This window comes from Physeter macrocephalus, chromosome 21 (assembly GCF_002837175.3).
Source record: "Physeter macrocephalus isolate SW-GA chromosome 21, ASM283717v5, whole genome shotgun sequence".
Classification (NCBI taxonomy): Eukaryota; Metazoa; Chordata; class Mammalia; order Artiodactyla; family Physeteridae; genus Physeter; species Physeter macrocephalus.
In genome coordinates, this window is record NC_041234.1 from 120,579,246 (window position 1) to 120,598,268 (window position 19,023).

General features: G+C 63.9%; 3 protein-coding genes across 7 annotated transcripts; 2 read left to right on the forward strand and 1 right to left on the reverse strand.

Annotated features, from left to right (window-relative positions):
* Window positions 1-1,529: 1,529 nt before the first annotated feature.
* SRPK3 (SRSF protein kinase 3) lies at window positions 1,530-6,298 on the forward strand. Its single transcript, XM_024116710.3, has 15 exons — window positions 1,530-1,600; window positions 1,672-1,802; window positions 2,204-2,312; window positions 2,443-2,530; window positions 2,834-2,921; window positions 3,490-3,596; window positions 3,680-3,845; window positions 3,961-3,986; window positions 4,452-4,581; window positions 4,666-4,905; window positions 4,998-5,098; window positions 5,449-5,556; window positions 5,631-5,700; window positions 5,780-5,872; window positions 6,011-6,298. The coding sequence occupies exons 1-15, from the start codon at window positions 1,545-1,547 to the stop codon at window positions 6,193-6,195; spliced, it is 1,698 nt and encodes a 565-aa protein (XP_023972478.1). The 5' UTR covers window positions 1,530-1,544; the 3' UTR covers window positions 6,196-6,298.
* Window positions 6,299-6,481: 183 nt separating this feature from the next.
* IDH3G (isocitrate dehydrogenase (NAD(+)) 3 non-catalytic subunit gamma) lies at window positions 6,482-14,704 on the reverse strand. 2 transcript variants are annotated; one of them, XM_007113578.4, is made up of 13 exons: window positions 14,547-14,688; window positions 10,953-10,991; window positions 10,597-10,608; window positions 10,234-10,331; window positions 9,794-9,906; window positions 8,595-8,655; window positions 8,365-8,497; window positions 8,110-8,243; window positions 7,779-7,881; window positions 7,541-7,687; window positions 7,124-7,218; window positions 6,980-7,040; window positions 6,482-6,687 (listed from the first exon to the last, which is right to left on the reverse strand). In XM_007113578.4, exons 1-13 carry the CDS (start codon window positions 14,625-14,627, stop codon window positions 6,586-6,588), a joined length of 1,179 nt encoding a protein of 392 aa, XP_007113640.1. In that variant the 5' UTR covers window positions 14,628-14,688; the 3' UTR covers window positions 6,482-6,585. The 2 variants fall into 2 exon arrangements, with proteins under 2 accessions (XP_007113640.1, XP_054937511.1); XM_055081536.1 differs by lacking the exon at window positions 10,597-10,608 and having other exon boundaries at window positions 14,547-14,704.
* Window positions 14,705-14,872: 168 nt separating this feature from the next.
* SSR4 (signal sequence receptor subunit 4) lies at window positions 14,873-18,760 on the forward strand. 4 transcript variants are annotated; one of them, XM_024116709.3, is made up of 6 exons: window positions 14,873-15,081; window positions 16,948-17,063; window positions 17,756-17,830; window positions 17,985-18,074; window positions 18,306-18,404; window positions 18,596-18,760. In XM_024116709.3, exons 1-6 carry the CDS (start codon window positions 15,015-15,017, stop codon window positions 18,698-18,700), a joined length of 552 nt encoding a protein of 183 aa, XP_023972477.1. In that variant the 5' UTR covers window positions 14,873-15,014; the 3' UTR covers window positions 18,701-18,760. The 4 variants fall into 4 exon arrangements, with proteins under 4 accessions (XP_023972477.1, XP_007113638.1, XP_007113637.1 ...); XM_007113576.4 differs by having other exon boundaries at window positions 14,876-15,081; window positions 16,945-17,063; XM_007113575.4 differs by having other exon boundaries at window positions 14,878-15,081; window positions 18,339-18,404.
* The last annotated feature ends 263 nt before the right edge of the window (window positions 18,761-19,023 follow it).

Genomic DNA, 19,023 nt, shown 5'->3' on the forward strand with positions numbered 1-19,023 from the left:
GTATTTCTGTGCTTGCTGGAGCATCACATCTGGAAATAAAATAGACATGTCTTTTTAAAAGAAGCCCAATGCCCAGCCCCACCTTCCCCTGTGAGTCTCTTCACTGCCCCAGCACAGCCCTCCCCTCGGCCCACGGCTACGACCGAGGAAAAGAGGACTGCGAGGCCTTGCTCTCCTCCCTCCCCTGACCCCTGCGGGAAAGGTGCCCCTGCCCTCCCGCCCCCGTCTATGCCCACCCCATCCTCCCGGTCCTTTCCTCGGCCCAGGGACGTAGAACCAAGCGTCCCCAATCACTGCCAGGCCCCCTCTGCTTCCTTCTGACTCTCTGACACTCCCCAGCCGACCTCCTGGCTCCCCTCTTCGCCCCCCATTCCCTCCTGGGAGCAGCCAGTGTTCTTTCTAAAGAGCCAAAGTGCCCACCGGTCGCTGCCGGAACCCCACAGTAGTGCCCACAGGCTCGGGGGGCTCCTTGGCCGCCCAAGGCCTCCCCTCGTCTCCCCCACCCACGCCAGCCACGGAGGTCTCCAGCCCGTCCTGCTGCCTCCCTGGAGGCTTCACTGCCCACCCCCTTTCTGGGGACCTGATTCTTCCCGGTCCCTTGGATGGGGTCCCAAGGCCCCAAGCTCCAAGGGCTCTCTGCCTGACCCGGACTTCTCTGCCACTAGCCCACCAGAGCTGTGGCCTGACTTGCTTCCCACTCGAGGACCCCTGAGCGCGGGGCCGGGAAGGACAGCTCCCTACGCCTCCTACGTGGACACGTGCACGTGCCGGAGCCAGTGAGCAAGGCAGGGCTGGGCCGCAGGGAGCCGGGAGAGGCCGGCAGCACGAGAGTCCCAGGCGGGCACTCCCCAGGCTGTCACTCAGGCCTGGCCCCTCTGGTGGGAAGAGCTGCCCGCAGCTCACGCCCCTGACCTCTGCCTGGCCAGGGTCCCCAGCGACGCCACACTGAGGGACACGAGGGCTCCAGCGTGCCTTGGGGACCAAGGACCCATCGGAAAAGTGGGAACCCGGCTGAGAGGGGGCAGGAAGCCAGAGAATGTTCCCAGAGTGTCGCAGGCACCCTAGGGCACGTGAGAAGGGGTGAAAGCCCGGCCTGCCATGCCCACAGTGCCCTTGTGTGGCTGTCCCCCTCAGCGGGCTCTGCAGTACAGGGATCCAGTCTGAGGACCAGGCCACCACCACGTGCCCACTCAACGGCGCAGGGGCTTAGCCTGGGGCCCGGGCCATCACGTCCCAGCGTGGGTGTCCCCCTTGGCCCTGGGGTGCGAGGGAGCTCGCTGTGGAGGCTGTGTCACACCGTGTCCCTGGAGTGGTGCCCTCTGCCAGCCCTGGGGGGGCGGGGGGGCTCGTGCTGGGGGCCGGGCCCTGCAAGGCCGCCGTCGCCGCCCCCTCCCCGCTGCATACCTTGCCCACAGCCGAGCAGCTGGGAGGCTATTTATAAAGGCGGGTGAGATCAGCGGCCGAGGCTATAAATGCGCAGGCCGCGGCCGGGCCCCACACGAGCGGCCGCCCGGGGCGCCGGAGCCGCGGGCAGCGCTGCGGGCATGAGCGCCAGCGCGGCGGGCGGCGGCGGCGCGGACGGCGGCGGCAGCAGCAGCAGGTAGGGCTCGGCCTGGGCGCCCGGGGCCCCTGGCGCCTCGCGCGCTCACCGCCCGCCCACCGCGCCCACAGCTCACAGGCCTCCTGTGGGCCCGAGTCCTCCGGCTCCGAACCGGCCCGCGCCGTGCCGGCGCCCCGGGTGCTGCAGGGGCTGCTGGGCTCCGACGACGAGGAGCAGGAGGATCCCAAGGACTACTGCAAGGGTGAGGCCTGCCTCAGCGCCCCCCGCCCGGAGCGGGGCCAGAGCCGGCCCACGTGGGCCAGGGGGCCGGCGGGCTGGGCCGTCGGGCGCCTGGCGCCTCGCGCGCTCACCGCCCGCCCACCGCGCCCACAGCTCACAGGCCTCCTGTGGGCCCGAGTCCTCCGGCTCCGAACCGGCCCGCGCCGTGCCGGCGCCCCGGGTGCTGCAGGGGCTGCTGGGCTCCGACGACGAGGAGCAGGAGGATCCCAAGGACTACTGCAAGGGTGAGGCCTGCCTCAGCGCCCCCCGCCCGGAGCGGGGCCAGAGCCGGCCCACGTGGGCCAGGGGGCCGGCGGGCTGGGCCGTCCCGGGGCACGGGGGAAGGCAACACCCGCACCGCGCCCTACGGGCTCCCTCCCCCAGGTGGCTACTACCCCGTGAAGATCGGGGACCTGTTCAATGGGCGGTACCACGTGGTGCGCAAGCTGGGCTGGGGCCACTTCTCCACCGTCTGGCTCTGCTGGGACATCCAGTGAGTGCCCCCTCCACCCCCCGAGGCCCAACGCCAGCTGGGGTCCTGCCCTCGGGCACCGCTGAGGCCACGGTGATGGCCCCGCGGGTCTGGCCGGTTCCGGCAACCGACGCGGGTCTCGGGGTTGCAGGCGCAAGCGCTTCGTGGCCCTCAAAGTGGTGAAGAGCGCAGGGCATTACACGGAGACAGCTGTGGATGAGATCAAGCTCCTGAAATGTGTGAGGCGCCTCCCCTACCCACTCCCGGCGCCCCAGGAGCCGCCCAGGGCCTGGCAATGTGGGTGCAAGGCCTGCCGGGGCTCCGCGGCGGGGGGGGGGGGGGGGGCGGGGCTCCCGGAGGGGCAGGCTCCAGCTGGCTCCTCGGAGAGGACCCGAGGAGCGGGCGAGGGCGGGCCGGCAGCCTTTCTTCCAGCGGGGCCCAGCTGGAGCGGGAGGGGGGCCCCCACCCCGGAGGGGCCACCCGGGGAGCAGCTGGCGAGGGGCAGGTTGGAGCCGTCTGTGGCCCCTTGGCTTTTGCTCCAGGTCCGAGACAGTGACCCCAGTGACCCCAAAAGAGAAACCATTGTCCAGCTCATCGACGACTTCAGGATCTCAGGGGTTAATGGAGTCCGTATCCTTTGTAGGCTGAGCAAGCAGTGTGGCAGCACAGGGGCCAGCTGGCTCATGCCTTCCCAGCTCCTAGGGCCTCAGTTTGCCGATCCGCACGCTGGGGGTTTATCCCTTCCAGTGACACTGCGAAATATCCCCATCACCACTTTGGGGATGTGTTTCTGTGGGGGGGGGGGGCAGGGAGCGGATAACCAGGTTGGCACTGGCTATCCACGGGCGTTGCTGGATTACCCCCAAGTGGGAGGGCCCACCTCTGTGGCAGTGCCTTCCCTTTCGGGGGGCTGTCCGTAGGCTCTTTGGCAGACTTGGGCACAGGACTGGGGATGGGCTGAGAAAGCTGTCTATTCCTCCAGTGCCCTCTCCCTAGGGTGACCACAGAAGGTACTGTCCCAACTGGCACACCTAAGAGTGACAGGGACGCTATGACACCGGGATGGTAGCAACACCGGGACCTCCGAGGCCCAGCTCTGCACTGCCTGAGGCTCGTTGCTCCCCCGCCCCAGCTGAGGGCGGGCAGGGCCTGTGCCCCAGCTGCTTGCCCACTGACTGCCCTTCACTCCCGGCCCAAGACGTGTGCATGGTGTTGGAGGTCCTAGGCCACCAGCTCCTCAAGTGGATCATCAAGTCCAACTACCAGGGCCTGCCCGTGCCGTGTGTGAAGAGCATCGTGAGGCAGGTGAGCAGCCCGTGCCCGGCACGAAGAGCGCGGCGAGGCGGCCGGGGCAGGGCTGGCAGGGCTCAGGAGTGCTCTCTCCCCAGGTGCTGCACGGCCTGGATTACCTCCACACCAAGTGCAAGATCATCCACACGGACATCAAGCCCGAGAACATCCTGCTGTGTGTGGGTGATGCCTACATCAGGCGCCTGGCTGCTGAGGCCACAGAGTGGCAGCAGTCAGGGGCCCCGCCCCCATCCCGGTCCACAGGTACCAAGAGCCTGCGTGGGGCGGGGCGGGGCGGGGCGGGGCCCGTGGGCCTCAGCCCCTGCCTGAGTCTCGGTTCCTTTCTGTCACTCCACGCTCTGCCTGCCCCACCCCCCAGTCAGCACTGCCCCCCAGGAGGTCTTGGTAAGTGGGGGCGCCCCTCTTCCTGGGCCTCACCTTCCTCAGCCTCTCTGGTTCCACCCCTTCCTTCCCCGCCTCTCCACCCTCCCCAGCACTCCTGCAGTGGCGCTTCCAAGAGGCTGGGTGGCCTGGACGCGTGTTTGCTACGCAGAGTGGGCCACTTGCCCCAAACTGCCCTGGGTGGCTGCTGGGCTCGCCCCGCCTCAGCGGAAGGACACCGCGTCCGAGGCTGGGAGGGGCCGGAGCTGCCCCTAGGGGAGGCTGGCACCCACAGGCAGGCCTGCTGGTTCCTCCCCAGCCTCAGGCTCCGGGGAGTGGCGGGCAGGAGGGGAGACAGGAGGTGGGCGAGGGGGCGGTGCCACGTCTGGTGTCCCTGGAGCCCCCGGGCCCACAGGCCACGGGCAGGGGCTCGGGCTGCTCAGGGGATGGGTGACGGGCACCCCGGAGTGACCCCGGCTCTGACGGCAGACCGGTAAGCTGTCCAAAAACAAGAGGAAGAAGATGAGGCGCAAACGGAAACAGCAGAAGCGGCTGCTGGAGGAGCGGCTTCGGGACCTGCAGAGGCTGGAGGCCATGGAGGCGGCGGCCCAGGCCGAGGGTGAGGGGCCAGGGGGTGCGCAGGGCCGCCTGGCACGTGCCGCAGCGGCATCTGCTCACACACCACCTCCGCCCGTCTCCCCAGACTCTGGCTCAAGACTAGAGGGGGGCAGCGGCTCCACCTCCTCTTCTGGCTGCCACCCTGGGGGGGCCGCGGCCGGCCCCTCCCCGGCCTCCTCCTCCCCTGCCCCCGGGGGCAGCCGCAGCCTCAGCCCCAGCTCCCAGACCTCAGGCTTCTCGGGCTCCCTCCTCTCCCCTGCCTCGTGCTCCATCCTCTCAGGCTCGTCCAACCAACGAGAGACCGGGGGCCTCCTGTCACCCAGCAGTAAGTCAGGCAGCGGCAGGCAGCAGGCGGGCGGGGCCGGGCAGGGCAGGTCCGGGCCAGCTCAGTCTCTCTCCCTTCTCTTGCTTCCCCAGCACCATTTGGTGCCTCCAACCTCCTGGTGAACCCCCTAGAGCCCCAAAATGCAGACAAGATCAAGATCAAGATCGCAGACCTGGGCAACGCCTGCTGGGTGGTATGAGCGGGCACCCTGCTATGAAGGAGGCGGCACAGGCCTGTCCCCAGGGCTCACCGAGCAACCCGCTCGACCAGACCCCTCCCCGTGTCTGCCTCGGGCCCGCAGTCCCAGAGCTGAGCCGAAACCAGCGCCGGCCCGCCTGGTCAGCAGAGCTGGGCCCACGGCAGCGGGTGGGGGGCCTCAGGTCCGTGTGGCCGGACCCTCGGGGCGCCTGGGGGCGCTGAGGCTCAGTGAGCCCCACTGTGCTCCTTGGGTGAGCGGCCCCGAGGAGGTGGGAGACGAGGGGGGCCGGCGAGGGGCGGCCAGCCCCGGCCCCGGCCCCTCCCCAGGGCTCTCCTTGCCTGCAGCACAAGCACTTCACCGAGGACATCCAGACGCGGCAGTACCGGGCCGTGGAGGTGCTGATCGGCGCCGAGTACGGGCCCCCGGCTGACATCTGGAGCACGGCGTGCATGGTACATCCGTTTGGGCCACCCCCGCCCAGGGCTGGCCCACCGGCCGCAGCCTCACCCTCTCCCCCGGCTTCCAGGCCTTCGAGCTGGCCACCGGCGACTACCTGTTCGAGCCACACTCCGGAGAGGACTACAGTCGTGACGAGGGTAGGGGGAGGCAGGCCCTGGGCTCGGCCTCGGGTCTCCCGGCCGCCCGGCTCCCTCCCAGCCGCCTGTCTATCCACAGACCACATCGCCCACATCGTGGAGCTGCTGGGAGACATCCCCCCGGCCTTTGCCCTGTCGGGCCGCTATTCCCGGGAGTTCTTCAACCGGAGAGGTGGGGCCGAGCGGGCTCAGGCCACCTGGACGGAGGGGGCGGGGCGGGGACCGGGGGTTGTGGAAAAGGGGAGCAAGGGGTCCCAGATCAGAGCCCTCCCTGGTGGAGCCTGACCCGAGGCCACCGGCCTGCCCCCAGGAGAGCTGCGGCACATCCACAACCTCAAGCACTGGGGCCTGTACGAGGTGCTCATGGAGAAGTACGAGTGGTCCCTGGAGCAGGCCGCGCAGTTCAGCGCCTTCCTGCTGCCCATGATGGAGTACATCCCCGAGAAGCGGGCCAGCGCGGCCGACTGCCTCCAGCACCCTTGGCTCGATCCCTAGGCCCGGCTGCTGCTTCGGGCAGCCTGGGGCGGTCCTGGCTGCCCCCCACCCCCAGCCCTCAGTGCCTTGGGGCCGCCCCACCCGCCCTGCTGAGTTCGAGCTTTCTCACTCGCCCTCGCCCTCGGCAGGGCAGACAGACACCAGGGCCAGGCCTGCCTTTCAGAATTCGCTCTGCCCCCAACCCTCGCAGAGGGCCCTCTGAATGGGAAGCGTGCTGCCTGTTTTCTTAATAAAGCGTGACTGAAACACCAGCGTCCTGGACTGACAGAAGCACGCGGCCAAGGCCTGGGGCAGAAGTGGGTTTATTCTGGGTCCACCCACCGAGCCAATTAGGGTGCTGGGGGCGCGAAGGGGATCTAAAGGGTGGGCCGAGACAGTCCCGGGGACGGCCTAGGCCTCCACGGCCCGGCCGCTGATGACGCGGATATGGCGGATGATGTCCTGGATGGCTTCCGACGTGGTGCCCTGGCCCCCGATGTCTGGGGTGTGCATCTGCAGGAGACGGGCAAGCTTGGACACACAGCGGGGCCCGGCCAATACCTGCGCCCTAGCCTGCAGGCAGCCCAGGGCTGCCCAGTGCCCCGTGGCCTGCAGGGGCTGGAAGCACCACCAGGAGGGCAGTAATACCAGCTAAGGCCCCAAAGGCCCACTCTGCCTGGTACAGGCCCCCACCCTGGGGGCGGCACAAAGTGCCGGGTCACCATTTCCAGCCCCTCAGTCGTCTTATCAGCTCAACCCGGGCTGGGGTGGGAGTTGGACAGGAGGCAGTTGGGGGGAGCCTCACGTTTTCATTGTCCATGGATGCCAAGACGGCCTTGCGGATGGAGGTGGCGTAGGAGTGGAGCCTGAGGAAGAAGGGCAGACTTCGGTCCTCGCGACCTCGGGTGCGGGCCGGGGGCCAACGGCCCAGCATCGAGAAGCCACTTACTTGAGGTGGTCGAGCATCATGCAGCTTGCCAGCAGCGTGGCCGTGGGGTTGGCGATGTTCCTGTTGGCAATACTCTTGCCTGTGTTCCTTGTGGCCTGGAAGAGGCGAGACGGAAACACAAGAACGTCGAGTGTAGACTGCATTTGTGTCAAGTGTCCAGAACAGGCAAATCCAGAGATAGAAAGCAGGTGACTTCGGTGCCAGGGGCTGAGAAGGAGGAACAGAGAGTGACAGCCACAAGTACAAGATTTCTTTTGGGGGTGATGAAAACATTCTGGAACTACAGAGTGGGGATAGTTGCACACCTCTGAGTATCTCCGAAACCAATAAATCGTACACTTTCAACGGGTGACCTAGGAAGTATGCGAGCTATAGTGCACAAAAGCCAGTGGCCCTGGCACTGCTGGTGGCACTCACCGTCTCAAACACGGCATACACGTGGCCGTAGTTGGCCCCAGCTACGAGGCCGGGGCCCCCAACCAACCCCGCGCAGACGTTGTTGACGATGTTGCCGTAGAGATTGGGCATCACCATGACATCAAACTGCTGGGGCCGGGACACCAGCTGTGGGGCAAGGAGGGGAGAGCCGGCACCTGGAGCACGGGCGGCCCCGGGAGCCCAGGGCAGGGGCCGCGCCGCACGGCAGCCCAACTACCTGCATGGTGGTGTTATCCACGATCATACTCTCGAAGGTGATCTGGGGGTAACGGGCTGCCACCGCCCTGCAGCACTGGAGGAAGAGCCCATCGCCCAGTTTCCTAAGGGGGACGCAGGACACCAGCTTGGCCCCTGCGACCGTCAGCTGGAGGGAAGGGGCGCGCAGACGCCACAGAAGGCTGGGTTCTAAACTATAAGCGGTGCGAACCGCAGGATGGCCACTGCGGTGAGGCCGCAGCTGGGACACGGCCGCAGGGCGCGGTCCCGGGCCCCGCGTCCCAGAGAGCAGGCCCGGGCAGCAGCGCGGAGGGGCGAGGTGGGGGGCGTACATGATGTTGGCCTTGTGTACAGCCGTCACTTTCCTGCGCCCGCTCTCCTGGGCCAGTTTGAAGGCGTACTCAGCAATGCGCAGGGACTTGGCCTCGGTGATGATCTTCAGGCTCTCCACCACTCCTGCCACGCTCTGAGCAGGGGACGAGGGAGGAGACCCAGCTCGCGTCTGAGCCTGCCCTCCAGCGCGCGGCGCCCCTCGGGCCCGGCCCCCTGACGGCTGCCCTAGGCGAGCTCACGCCGCCAACGCCCACCTCGTGCTCCAGGCTGCTGTACTCGCCCTCCGTGTTTTCCCGGACGATGAGGATATCCACGTCCCTGTGCCGCGTCACCACTCCCGGCAGGCTCTTGCAGTGGATGACGTTGGCGTAGAGGTCCAGGCTGGTGCTAGGGGCACAGAGGGAGAAGCAGCCGGCAAGTGCAACGTCTCTCTGCTGGCACTCCCACCCCCGCCAAGCCCCCACCCCGGGCACTTGGCTCTCACCGAAGGATGTTGTTTCGGGATTTGTGGGATGGCGGCAGGTTATGGTTTGTTTCAATATTGCCTGCAGGACAGAAACAAGACGAGCAGGCTGGAGAGGGCGCCCCAGGCTCAGCTGTACCACCGTATTCCCCTTTCCGACCCAGGGGATGTGTGCCAAGGGTGACTCCAACAGGAGAACACAACAGCTTCCGGCGGCAGAAGTGTTTCATGGAACACTCTAGCGTAACTTGCAGCGTTAAGCCCCGTGGGGGCAGAGGGGCATGCGCGTCTGTGCGTTTGGTTCACTGATGGGCTCCTGGCACGTAGCATGCACTCAATAACTACTGGCCGAATGAATGAATGAACAAGGGTTGGCATCTGGCCAGAAGGTCTTGCTAGACCCTGGGTGGGGAATGGCAAGGCCAGGGTCTAGCTGGACAGAAAGTGACCACTCTTGCTAACTAACAGGGTGGTGGCTAGGCTGGCACCAGCCAAGGGGACCTTGGCCAGGGTGAGTGCCTGCGTCGAGGAAGCACAAGAGGCAGGCAGGGGTTGCCTGGAAAAGACCACAGCTTTCCCCTTGGCTGGGACCAGGGCACCCAGAGGGCCAGCAGCTGCTGAGAGAAGGCAGTCAGAGGGTGCCAAGTAGAGGAGGGCTTTCTCAGGGCCCCCAGGGCCGCCGGCCCTCCAACTCACGCCCCGCCTGGACTTCCTTCACCCGGAGTGCCTTGGGCACCCTGTAGTTGACATGGCTGCCCCTCCACGTGACTGCCAGGGCCTGGGGCTCTAGCCGGGTTCACCTTTGCTCACCCACTCCTCACACAGAGCAGGTAATGGTCTAAAGTTTGCAGAATGAGTGACGGAAACAGTTTAAGGACCTGGACCAAACCAAGGCAAACTCAGAAAGGGTAAAGCTCCCATCTGTAACATCCACAGCTGTGCCAACTGGAACCAAGGCAGCAGGCAGAGGATCAGAACTGCATCTCTGTGACATCTGGTTTGTGAAGAAAGGCTCTGAGGGTCAAAGCTGACTCCAGCAGAGAGGGCTGCCTCAGGAGGGAAGAGGCGGGTGGAAGGGAGCCCATCCCTGGACAGGCTCCCGCAGAGCCTAGTGCCACCGAGGTCTCAGAGCCGCAGCATCAATGGGGCCCCAGGGGCAAGCGTCAGCTTGGAGGCGAAAGGAATCACGTGCGGTGCCCCACCCTGGCGCCCGCGCTCACCCTTCAGGGCCACGCGGTTCCGCCGGATGGCCATGACGGCGTTTCGGACGTCCTCCTCGTCGGCGGTGGAGCTCACGTGCACCTCTTCGAAGTCCACAGGCACACACGCGTGCCTGGGGCAGGGCAGGGTCAGGGCGGTGGCCCCAGGCCTCGGTGCGGGAAGCCCGCCTGGACCACCGGGTGCAGAGGCCTCTCCCCTGCCGCCGCCCGCCCTGGCCTGGCTCTGGCTGAGGGGAGACTGAGCCCACCCGCGCCAGCTGACAGGTGTGCCCTCACGCACTCTGCAACACCGTTAGCGGGCCCGGTTCCACCCTCCCCGTGCTCGGGCCAGCCTGGTAGGGTCGCAGACCCTGGGACAAAAGGCCTCCCACCCCGGGCTCACTGCCCCTCTTGGCACGAAGTTCTCAGGGTCCCCCTGGCTGGGCCCAGGGGCTCTGTACCTGAACACGGACTTGACGTGCAACATGAGCTCTGGCCCGATGCCGTCCCCTGGGATCATGGTGACCGTGTGCCGCCCACCATACTTAGCCGACGGGGGCTAGAAGGACGGGGAGGCCTTCAGTCCCCTTCCTGCCTCCAGCACTGACCCAGGCGGAAGGCCCACCGGGAGGCGCCAGCTTGGGGTGCCACACCCCTACACCCTGCCCCAGCCACCCCAGGCAGGGCTGCTCACGGCGGGGGGCGCTCCTGGGTCACGAGGACAACAGCAGAAGCAGGCCCCGCCCCCGCCCCTGCCCGGACTCGGGTCAGTCCCAAAGCAGCTCAAAGCCCCAACCTAACAGGCAGATGAGAAGAACACTCACAATTGTTTGTTGCTAGAGGCGGGACAGGAAGGAAAAAGACACAGATCAGCCGAGGTTGCAGGAACAAGGCTTTGCTGGGGAATGGGGCCGTTTCCCTGGGGCGCTGTCTAGCACGGCTCAGGGGAGAAGGGGTGGGCGAGCTCTGGAGACTGCACCTCAGGGGGAGGGACACAGAAGAGCACGGAGCCCAGAGGCACGACACACACGCGTGCACGCACACACACACCTCTGCACCCACGCCTGCCCGTGAATGCACCTGCATGCACCCGTACACACATGCCTCTGCACACACACAGACGGGCACACGTGAACATCCACACAGGCACGGGCATGCACTCACTCGGGTGGGTACTTACTGAGAAGCTCCTCCGCGGGGCTTCGTGGGCACCTAGAACCTGGCAAAGAGAACGCAGAGGCCAGTGGTTGCTGTCTAGCCCAGAAAGCCAATCTGGCAAGGGCCAGCCACGCTCCTGGCAGGGAAGGCGAGCGCCCTCGCCACGCCCAGACAGGCCCTGCGCCTCACCCGTGCACCACCGTCTAGAGCACAGCAGCACACAGACCGGCCCGTCGGAGCACCGCGGAGGGTCGCCACAACCCTTTACGCCTCCTTCAGGTCCCTGGCCAGTTTTTTAAGAAATGTTTACATGCCCCTCCCCACCTTTTGTTGTTTCTGGTCTCCTTCAGCCAATTGTTCTCGCTCAGTGACGTCTGTAACTTGGAAAGGTTGGCACGCCAGACGTAGTACAATAGGGAAATCGTGATAAACCACTGGGCCACCACGACCATCATCTACATCATTTTAAAAATCATGTTTCCTTATTACAAAAGCAGCATGTGGACAGAACGCGAAGATCAGAAGGAAGAAGATAGCACCCAGCCCCCGTCCACCCAGAGAGCAGCACTGCTGCCACCACGGGGCACAGCCCTCTAGAATCAGAAATCTAAAAATGCAACCATTTTCAGAAGAATAGCAGATGCCAATCTTTCGGAAGGCTTTCATGAAGGACTGCAAAACTGCTTCGCGGCCTACATGGATGACAGATGCCCCCACCCCCCCACTTGAAACAGCCGCGCTTGGTCACATCGGTGCCACGCCTGACAGCTTCAGAGCAAAAGCCACCCGAGCCAAATGGGACAGGTGCTCAGAGTGACCTATCTGGAGTCCGTCCCCACACTCTCCTGGAAGAAGAAGCCCAAGTCCCAGCTCCCACCGCAGCGGGGCTACAGGCCCACACACTTTCCTCCCTGTTGTGCCCCACCTGGGCGCCCTTCAATCCGGAGACAGGGGCAGGGCCAAGGTCCTCCTTCTCGCTTGGGAATGCCCTGCCACTTGCCTGCTGGGGCAGCAGCAGATCGTTCCAGCCAATGGCAGAGTCACTCTGGCCATTTCCCAAAGAGCCATGCCTTCCTGCTACAAGTCTAGAAAGCTCAAGCACAGGCTGACCGCCCCATCTGGGTGTCCCTGGCTGGTATTCACAAGGCTCCCACGTGCACAGGGCTCTGGCAGCACAGGGGTCAGGAAGGGGGTGACTAATAGGACAAGAGGCCCTGGGGGTTTCTGCTGATCCATGGGGCCCCGGGTCTGCAGCCGGACGCATACTTGGGAATCTTCTGTCTCCCTTCTAGCAATTATCAGTATCTGGATTCATCTTATCTGTGGGCTCTCAATATAAACTTGTGGATGGTGTTTGTATTGAGACTACCTTTCCTCCAGGAAGCCTTCCCTGATGCCCTAAGGTTGCTGAGCTGTTGGTCTCCCGGGGCTCCCAAAGCCCTACCCACCTCACTCCCTTCCCCCCAACCACAATCTCCCTAGGTTATCGCTGCTGTGCTCCCTCTCCAACCCCTAAGCCCCTGAGAGTGGACACCATGTCTGTCTGATCCCCTACTGTCACCCCAAGACCGAGCAGAATGCCTGGTCCAGAGCTGGGACACAAAAAACATTTACTGAATGAATGAGCATATCAGAAAATGAAGGAAGATATGATGGGCTTTGAGGCTAGGGAGACCTCGGTCCAAATCCTCCATCTACTACTCTTGGTGGCAAATACCTTAACCTTGCTGAGCTTCCCACCCTTACCTGAAATCCACAGAATAGAGGTGCCTACTTTATCTGACTACTGGACACATTAAGCAAGAAGAGGTACGCAAGCTGTTCAGTCGCTAGAAGGGCACACGGGGCTGTGCGAAAGCATACGCCCCCCCTTTACCCCACCAGCCCCTCAGGCCAGTATTCAAGGCTGCTGGCCAGTGAGGGGATGCTGGGCTGACCCCTACAGCTCCGAGCAGTAACTCCTCCTGGGTTTCAGCCCTCTGAGGTCTACTGGCACCCGGCAGGTAACCTGGCCGTGCCGATGAGCCAGCGCTCACATCAGGCCTGACTCTACATCTGCGCGACCACACCCCACCAGACCCTGGACCCCATCACTATCACCAGGGCTGAACCTCTCTCTCACCTGGTCCCAATGCTAGATGTTCCATCCAGCTTTGGCCAAAGACCCGGAGAGCTCTCAGGATACTGACTTCCCTGACCTTGCTCTGGACATGTTCAGGCACCTTCCTTCAGGAGGTTACAAAGGTTCTGTGAAGCTACCTATCAAAGGAGCCCAGCATGAGGCAGGATGGGATATATGCATGGGTCTTCAGCTTGCTCATCAAGCAGGAAGGTGGTCTGTTACCCTCGTCCTTTGATAGCGCCACAGAAAGAAAGGAGTCCACAATGGTACGCATCCCAGCCGAAGGGCTCCCATGCTCCACATCCTAGTGAGGTTTCTCTCTTCAGCATGTTTCTGTTGGATCAAGTACCAATGGTGGCTGCATGTTTTCCCACGAGGTCCCAATTAGTGGGACCAAAGATCTGGGCTTCATCTCTAGAAGTTCCCATACCCAGGACAACCAGTCTCAGGGCAAGGCATTGCTCAGCTAGCAACCTTTTACTGCCCCCCATCCCTGCCCCAATATGGACACAAGCACACACACGGGAAGTCAGGGAGGAGACAGATGTCCCCACCAAGATCCTGCAAGAGCCTAGCTGCCAGGGACCTCTGGAAAGCCTCTGGTGAGCAAGTGGGAGAAGTCAGCATTTTAAACATAATTTCATAAACCAGAAGCTGTTACAGGGCAGTCTTCCCCAGGGATCAGAGGGGGGAAGCATGGCCGAAGACATGTCCACAAGTAGTGTCAGCAAAGTCACAGAGTTCTGGAAGGTCAGAGTTGGGTGGACCCTTTGAGACAGAGAAGAAACTGGAGCCCAGAGAGGTCAAACCTCTCGTCCCTCAGGGCCAGTCCTGACTCGATGACGCTTCAGATGGCTTCCAACCCACCCAGGGACTAAATTATCCTCATTCAAGCGTGTCAAGAGAGACGAATCAGACCCGAATAACCAAGATCCTAAACAAAGAACAACGGCAGCAAAGCCCTCGCGGCCTCCCAACCCGCCAGCTTCAAGAATCCTAGCTCCTTCCCATTCCAGGCGCCTGCGGTGGGGGGGTGGGGGGGAGGAGGAGGCTCTGGGGCACCGGCAAAGTCCGATTCGCCACCTCCACTGGGAGAGGTGGCAAAGCGGTCCACAAAAGGGAAACCTGAAGAGGAAGGGCGGCCAGGAACCTATTCCCAAGAGGGCAAGAGCAAGGCGGGGGTCCCACAAGGACACTAGGGAGGTGACACTGCCCCCCGGGGTCCACTCTCCCCGCCCGTCGGGAGCTCCCCCGCCACAAGATGCAGACCCCTGAGAAGCCAAACCAGAATCAACTTTGGCTAACCCCTTCACCGACAACGAAGGTGGCCAATCAACCCTGGCCCGCAGCACTCTCCCCTCCCCTCACGGGACCCGCAGCCAATCGGGCCCCAGGACGCTCCGAGAGCGGCCGCCGCCGGCCTAAGCCCGGCGAGGTGCAAGCACCCCTCAGCGAGCGCCGCGGCTGTTCCCGTGGCCCGCTCCTGCTTCTCACCTCCCAAGGACGGCAGAGGAGGGCCGACCTGAGCACTGCCTTCACAGCGCCGCCCGCGGCCGTCGCCACCTTCAGCGCCATGATGGAAAATGAGAACTGCCACAGGTTCCGACTCGCAGATGCCGCTCTCGCGAGAGTTCGGCGGGGCGCGAAGTCCCGGGAGGGGCGTGGTCCCGCGGTGCGCATGCGCACGGCCGCGCCGGTTCTCACGCCCTCTTCCGGCGCTGAGAGCGCAGTCGTCGCCGCCGCCGCCGCCGCCGTCGTCGCCATCGTCGGTGGGCGGGGGAGGGCAGCCAGCAGGGCCTCTGGTCCGGGGAGGGGACACGTCAGTGCCGCCGGCGACGTCACAGGCCCGCCCGGCCCGCCGGCCCCTGATTGGCTGCTGCGGCCGCTTACGCGTCGCGCTTCCTCGTCTGCTCCTCGTGTTCAGGGGAGTCGCTCTCTTTTTCCCTCGGCAGAGAAGAGGCGATGGCGGCGCTGGCATCTCTCGGCGCCCTGGCGCTACTCCTGCTGTCCGGCCTCTCCTGCTGCTCAGGTAGCGGCCTGGCCGGAGCTCGTTTCTGGCGAGCCTCTCACCCACGACTGGTGGTGCGTGGGGGGAGGAGGGGTGCGGGTGAGGCGGGGGTCTGGGCTTTCTTCCTCAGAGAGGCAGGTGGTCTCTGGTCGCGGCAGCCGAGGCCACCACGCGCTCCTGCACCACACACGTTTACCAAGCAGCCGGGCTGCTGGGAGAAACAGCCTAGTCTGTCTCCCGTCTGCTCCCGTGAGGAAGAGTCCCAGAGCCTCTCCCGTGCGCCTGGCCCCAGCTGCAGCAGGAAAAATGACACACGTCCCTGCTGCCACTCCAGGAGCTCCCGGTCCCGGAGCGGGGTCGGACAGGAGCAAAGCTCTGCGGCGCCGGGCGATCGGAGCGAGAAACTGGGCCGGTGGAGAGGAGCCACCTGACCCGGTGCGGTGGGGCCAGGCCTCTCCAGGAAGAGAGCTCTGAGTGAAGAGGGAGCAGGGACGGTCCAGGCAGAGGGGCCCGGAGTGCGGGCGAGTTAGAAAGGAACTGAAGAGGGAAAGATGAGTGGGCCTAGAGTGCCTAGATCAGGCGGTTGATTTGTTTCCCCTGAGGTCTTGCCATATCCTTATAGGGTTTTTCAGCGGAGTCAGATGGCTTCACATTCTTGAGAGGTTGTTAACACTTAGCGGCAGGGTTGAGCTCAGACTGGAGTCCAGAAGTTTGTCTAGGAGGAGGTCCTTGCAGGAGCCCACCCCGGGCCTGGGGGCCTGGACTGGGTCAGGGCCACTTTCAGTGCATCCACTTTACCTGCCCTACTTCAGGCCAGCACCCTTGATACCTACAGTGTTTCACCAGCCTAACTGGCCTCCCCGCCTGCACCCAGCCCACCTGCTCCTCAGGAACTCCCCCACGCTATAGCCAGTGATGCCTGGAAAGGACAGACCTGACTATAAAGGCCCCGTGTGCTCCCCCGTGTCCATAGGAAAAAGGTCAAGTCTAGCAGAGCGCGGAAGGATCTGGGGGGTGTGGCTCCTGAGAACCACCTCCCACCCATGTTCCCAGGCATCTGCCTCCCTCCATTCCAGTCCCACAGCCTCCTCTGACTGCTTCAGCCTAAGTCACGGCCCTGGCCGGACACCACATTTGGAGAGCAGTTGGCGCCTTGTGATTTAGGTGGCACCTTTCCTTCCCTTTAGGCTCTAGCAGTGTGGAGACGACTACAGCAGCATCCTTTTTCTCAGTGCAGCCTTGTTCAAGGGGTCAAGCTATGCTTATGGACCCAGACCCTCTGCCATTTCTTTCCCTCCGGAAATGCTGGGGCCAGTCGTGGCCTTCTGTCAACTGTCTGGGGCAGAGACCCTTTCCTTCATATCAAACCCCCCCGTAGGTTGCCAGCAGCACCATGCTTTGTGTCTGCAGTGGACGCCTTCAGTAAACTGTCCAGAGCCATGCATGGCCCTGAATTGAGGTCAGCCTGCCCCCGCCCCGGGCTTCTGGGGTGCTCCAGGGCAGGCTGCATCCCTAAACCATTGCATGGCTTCCTTGTCTGCAGGTCCAGGCACAGACTCGAGTTGTGCAGTGAATTCAGGCAGCACGCCCCCGTCCCCCCCCCCCCACTCACCTGTTCTTCTGCCTGTACATTGAGGTTCCACCTGTACAAAGCCTTCCCATCTCCCTTCCCCTGCCTTCCTTCGAGGCCATCCCACCCCTCTTTGCCACTGTACTTCTGACTGATCATTTGGATCTGTCTCCCAGACCCTACCTGGCAGGGTCCAAAGGACCTTTGTGTTCTCAGCTGATGAACTCTGGGAAGTGGGGTTAGGGTGGTCCCTTCTGCCCCTAACCCAGCAAGCACCAGCCAGGCCTTAGCCGTTCATCTCTGCCTCTCCGCAGCAGAGGCCTGTGTGGAGCCCCAGATCACCCCTTCTTACTATACCACCTCGGATGCTGTCATTTCTACTGAGACTGTCTTCATCGTGGAGATCTCCCTGACTTGCAAGAACAGGGTCCAGGTGAGGCAGCGGGGGTTCAGCCAGGAGGGTGCGGGGGCGAGAGGTGAGCAGTGAGCCTGAGACCTTGGGCAAGAACATGCCCCTCCCTTGTCTGCTCTGCTGCATCTATGTGCGGTGGTATAGACAGACGCCTTGCTGTGTGTGGAAAGAGTATATGTGTGAAGGGAGAGACAGCCAGGCTCAGCCCCCAGGCTCCTGCGTCCCTTTACTGGTTGCTCTTTGCCGAATTTTGTGTCCACACGTGTGTTTCGTCATTTCAAGACCAAGCAGCCCTGGCCTCAGCCTCTGCGACCTAAAGGCGCAGAGAAGGAAGGAAGTTGGGCCTTTTTAGGTACAGTCTTCCTTAGGCAGCTCATTGGGTGTCCACGACCGCGATACTCTCTTCCAGGCTCAGAGAAGAAACAAGAACACTACGCTCATCCTGCCCTTGTTCAGTTAACAGGCCTGCTGTGGGTTAGGGAGGCCAGGCCATAGGGGAGATGTGGCTCCCAAGGAGGGAGACAGACGTGGAGAGTCGTGGCAGGCTGGCCTCCGTGGTTCCCGCGCGGTACCCCGCCAGACACACCGCAGTCCCCGGCTGTGCCCGGCGGCCTCCTTACCCACAGGCCGAGGGTGCTACTGCGGGCGGCGGCGCGGGGCCTCGCCGGCGGCCAGAGGGGAGAAGGTGACTCTCCTTTTATCCCCTCCCCCAGAACATGGCTCTTTATGCTGACGTCAGTGGAAAACAGTTCCCTGTTACCCGGGGCCAGGACGTGGGCCGATACCAGGTAAGGGATGCTGTGGTGGTCACTTTCGCGGGAGGCCACCCGTTCACAGGTGTGGCTTGAAGGCCGGGCCAGCAGGGCTGGGGTTCTTGAATTCGATGCGCTGGCCGTGGCGCCATGTGCACTGCCCACCCCCTGCCGAACACACCCCACGCAGGTGTCCTGGAGCCTAGACCACAAGAGCGCCCACGCAGGCACCTACGAGGTCAGATTCTTTGACGAGGAGTCCTACAGCCTCCTGAGGAAGGTGAGTGTCCCCGAAGGCCACCCAGGCCTGCAGTAGGGAGGGCATAGCCCACTGCCCCAGCTGGCTCCACCCTGCCGTCCCCTCTCTGACTTGGAGCAGGATGGCCGGTGGGTGCCTTCCTGCCCACCCACCCCACCTGGCCCTGTGCCTTCCGTGTCGCTCCTTCGCCCGTGTTTCTCCTTTCTCCTTCCACGACTCTGGCCGTGTGCCTGCCTCTCCCACCCCGCCCAGCATCGGCCCCTGACCCCAGCACCTCCCGCACAGGCTCAGAGAAATAACGAGGACGTTTCCATCATCTCACCTCTGTTCACAGTCAGCGTGGACCATCGGGTGAGTGGCCGGAAGGGGCGGGCCCGGCACGGGAAGGAGGGAGCCGGTGGCGAGCCTCGCCTTTTAGGGAGAGCTGGGGGCTAAGCCAAGTGGACCGGTGTGTCTCCCCGCCCCAAAAGGGGGGCGGCTGGGGTGGCTGGCCTTCTCACCCGTGCCTCCCCCGAGAATGACTTTGGTCTCCTTTCTTGCAGGGCACCTGGAACGGGCCCTGGGTCTCCACCGAGGTACTGGCCGCTGCCATTGGCCTAGTGATCTACTACCTGGCCTTCAGTGCCAAGAGCCACATCCAGGCCTGAGGGTGATGCCCCCCACCCCGCTTGCTTCTTTCAATAAACAGTTACCAGCTATCCCGAGCACCAGGGCTGTGTCACACACACGGGCAGAGCTGGGTGACCGGCATCCCGCCACCTGCCTAGACGGCACAGGCACTGAGCGCGGGCAGCCCTGGAGGTCCCCTTCCTCCTTCTGTACGTTTGCTTTACTCTTGGTCGTTGTTAGCGCTCCCTTCTCAGCCCCCTGTGAAGCCTTCGGGACCTAATACCCAGCGCCACCGTCTCCCAGGGCTGCCTGCCTGGTTGCAGGCGGGGCACGGGGCTGTCTCTCCCCTCCGCCCCCCAGT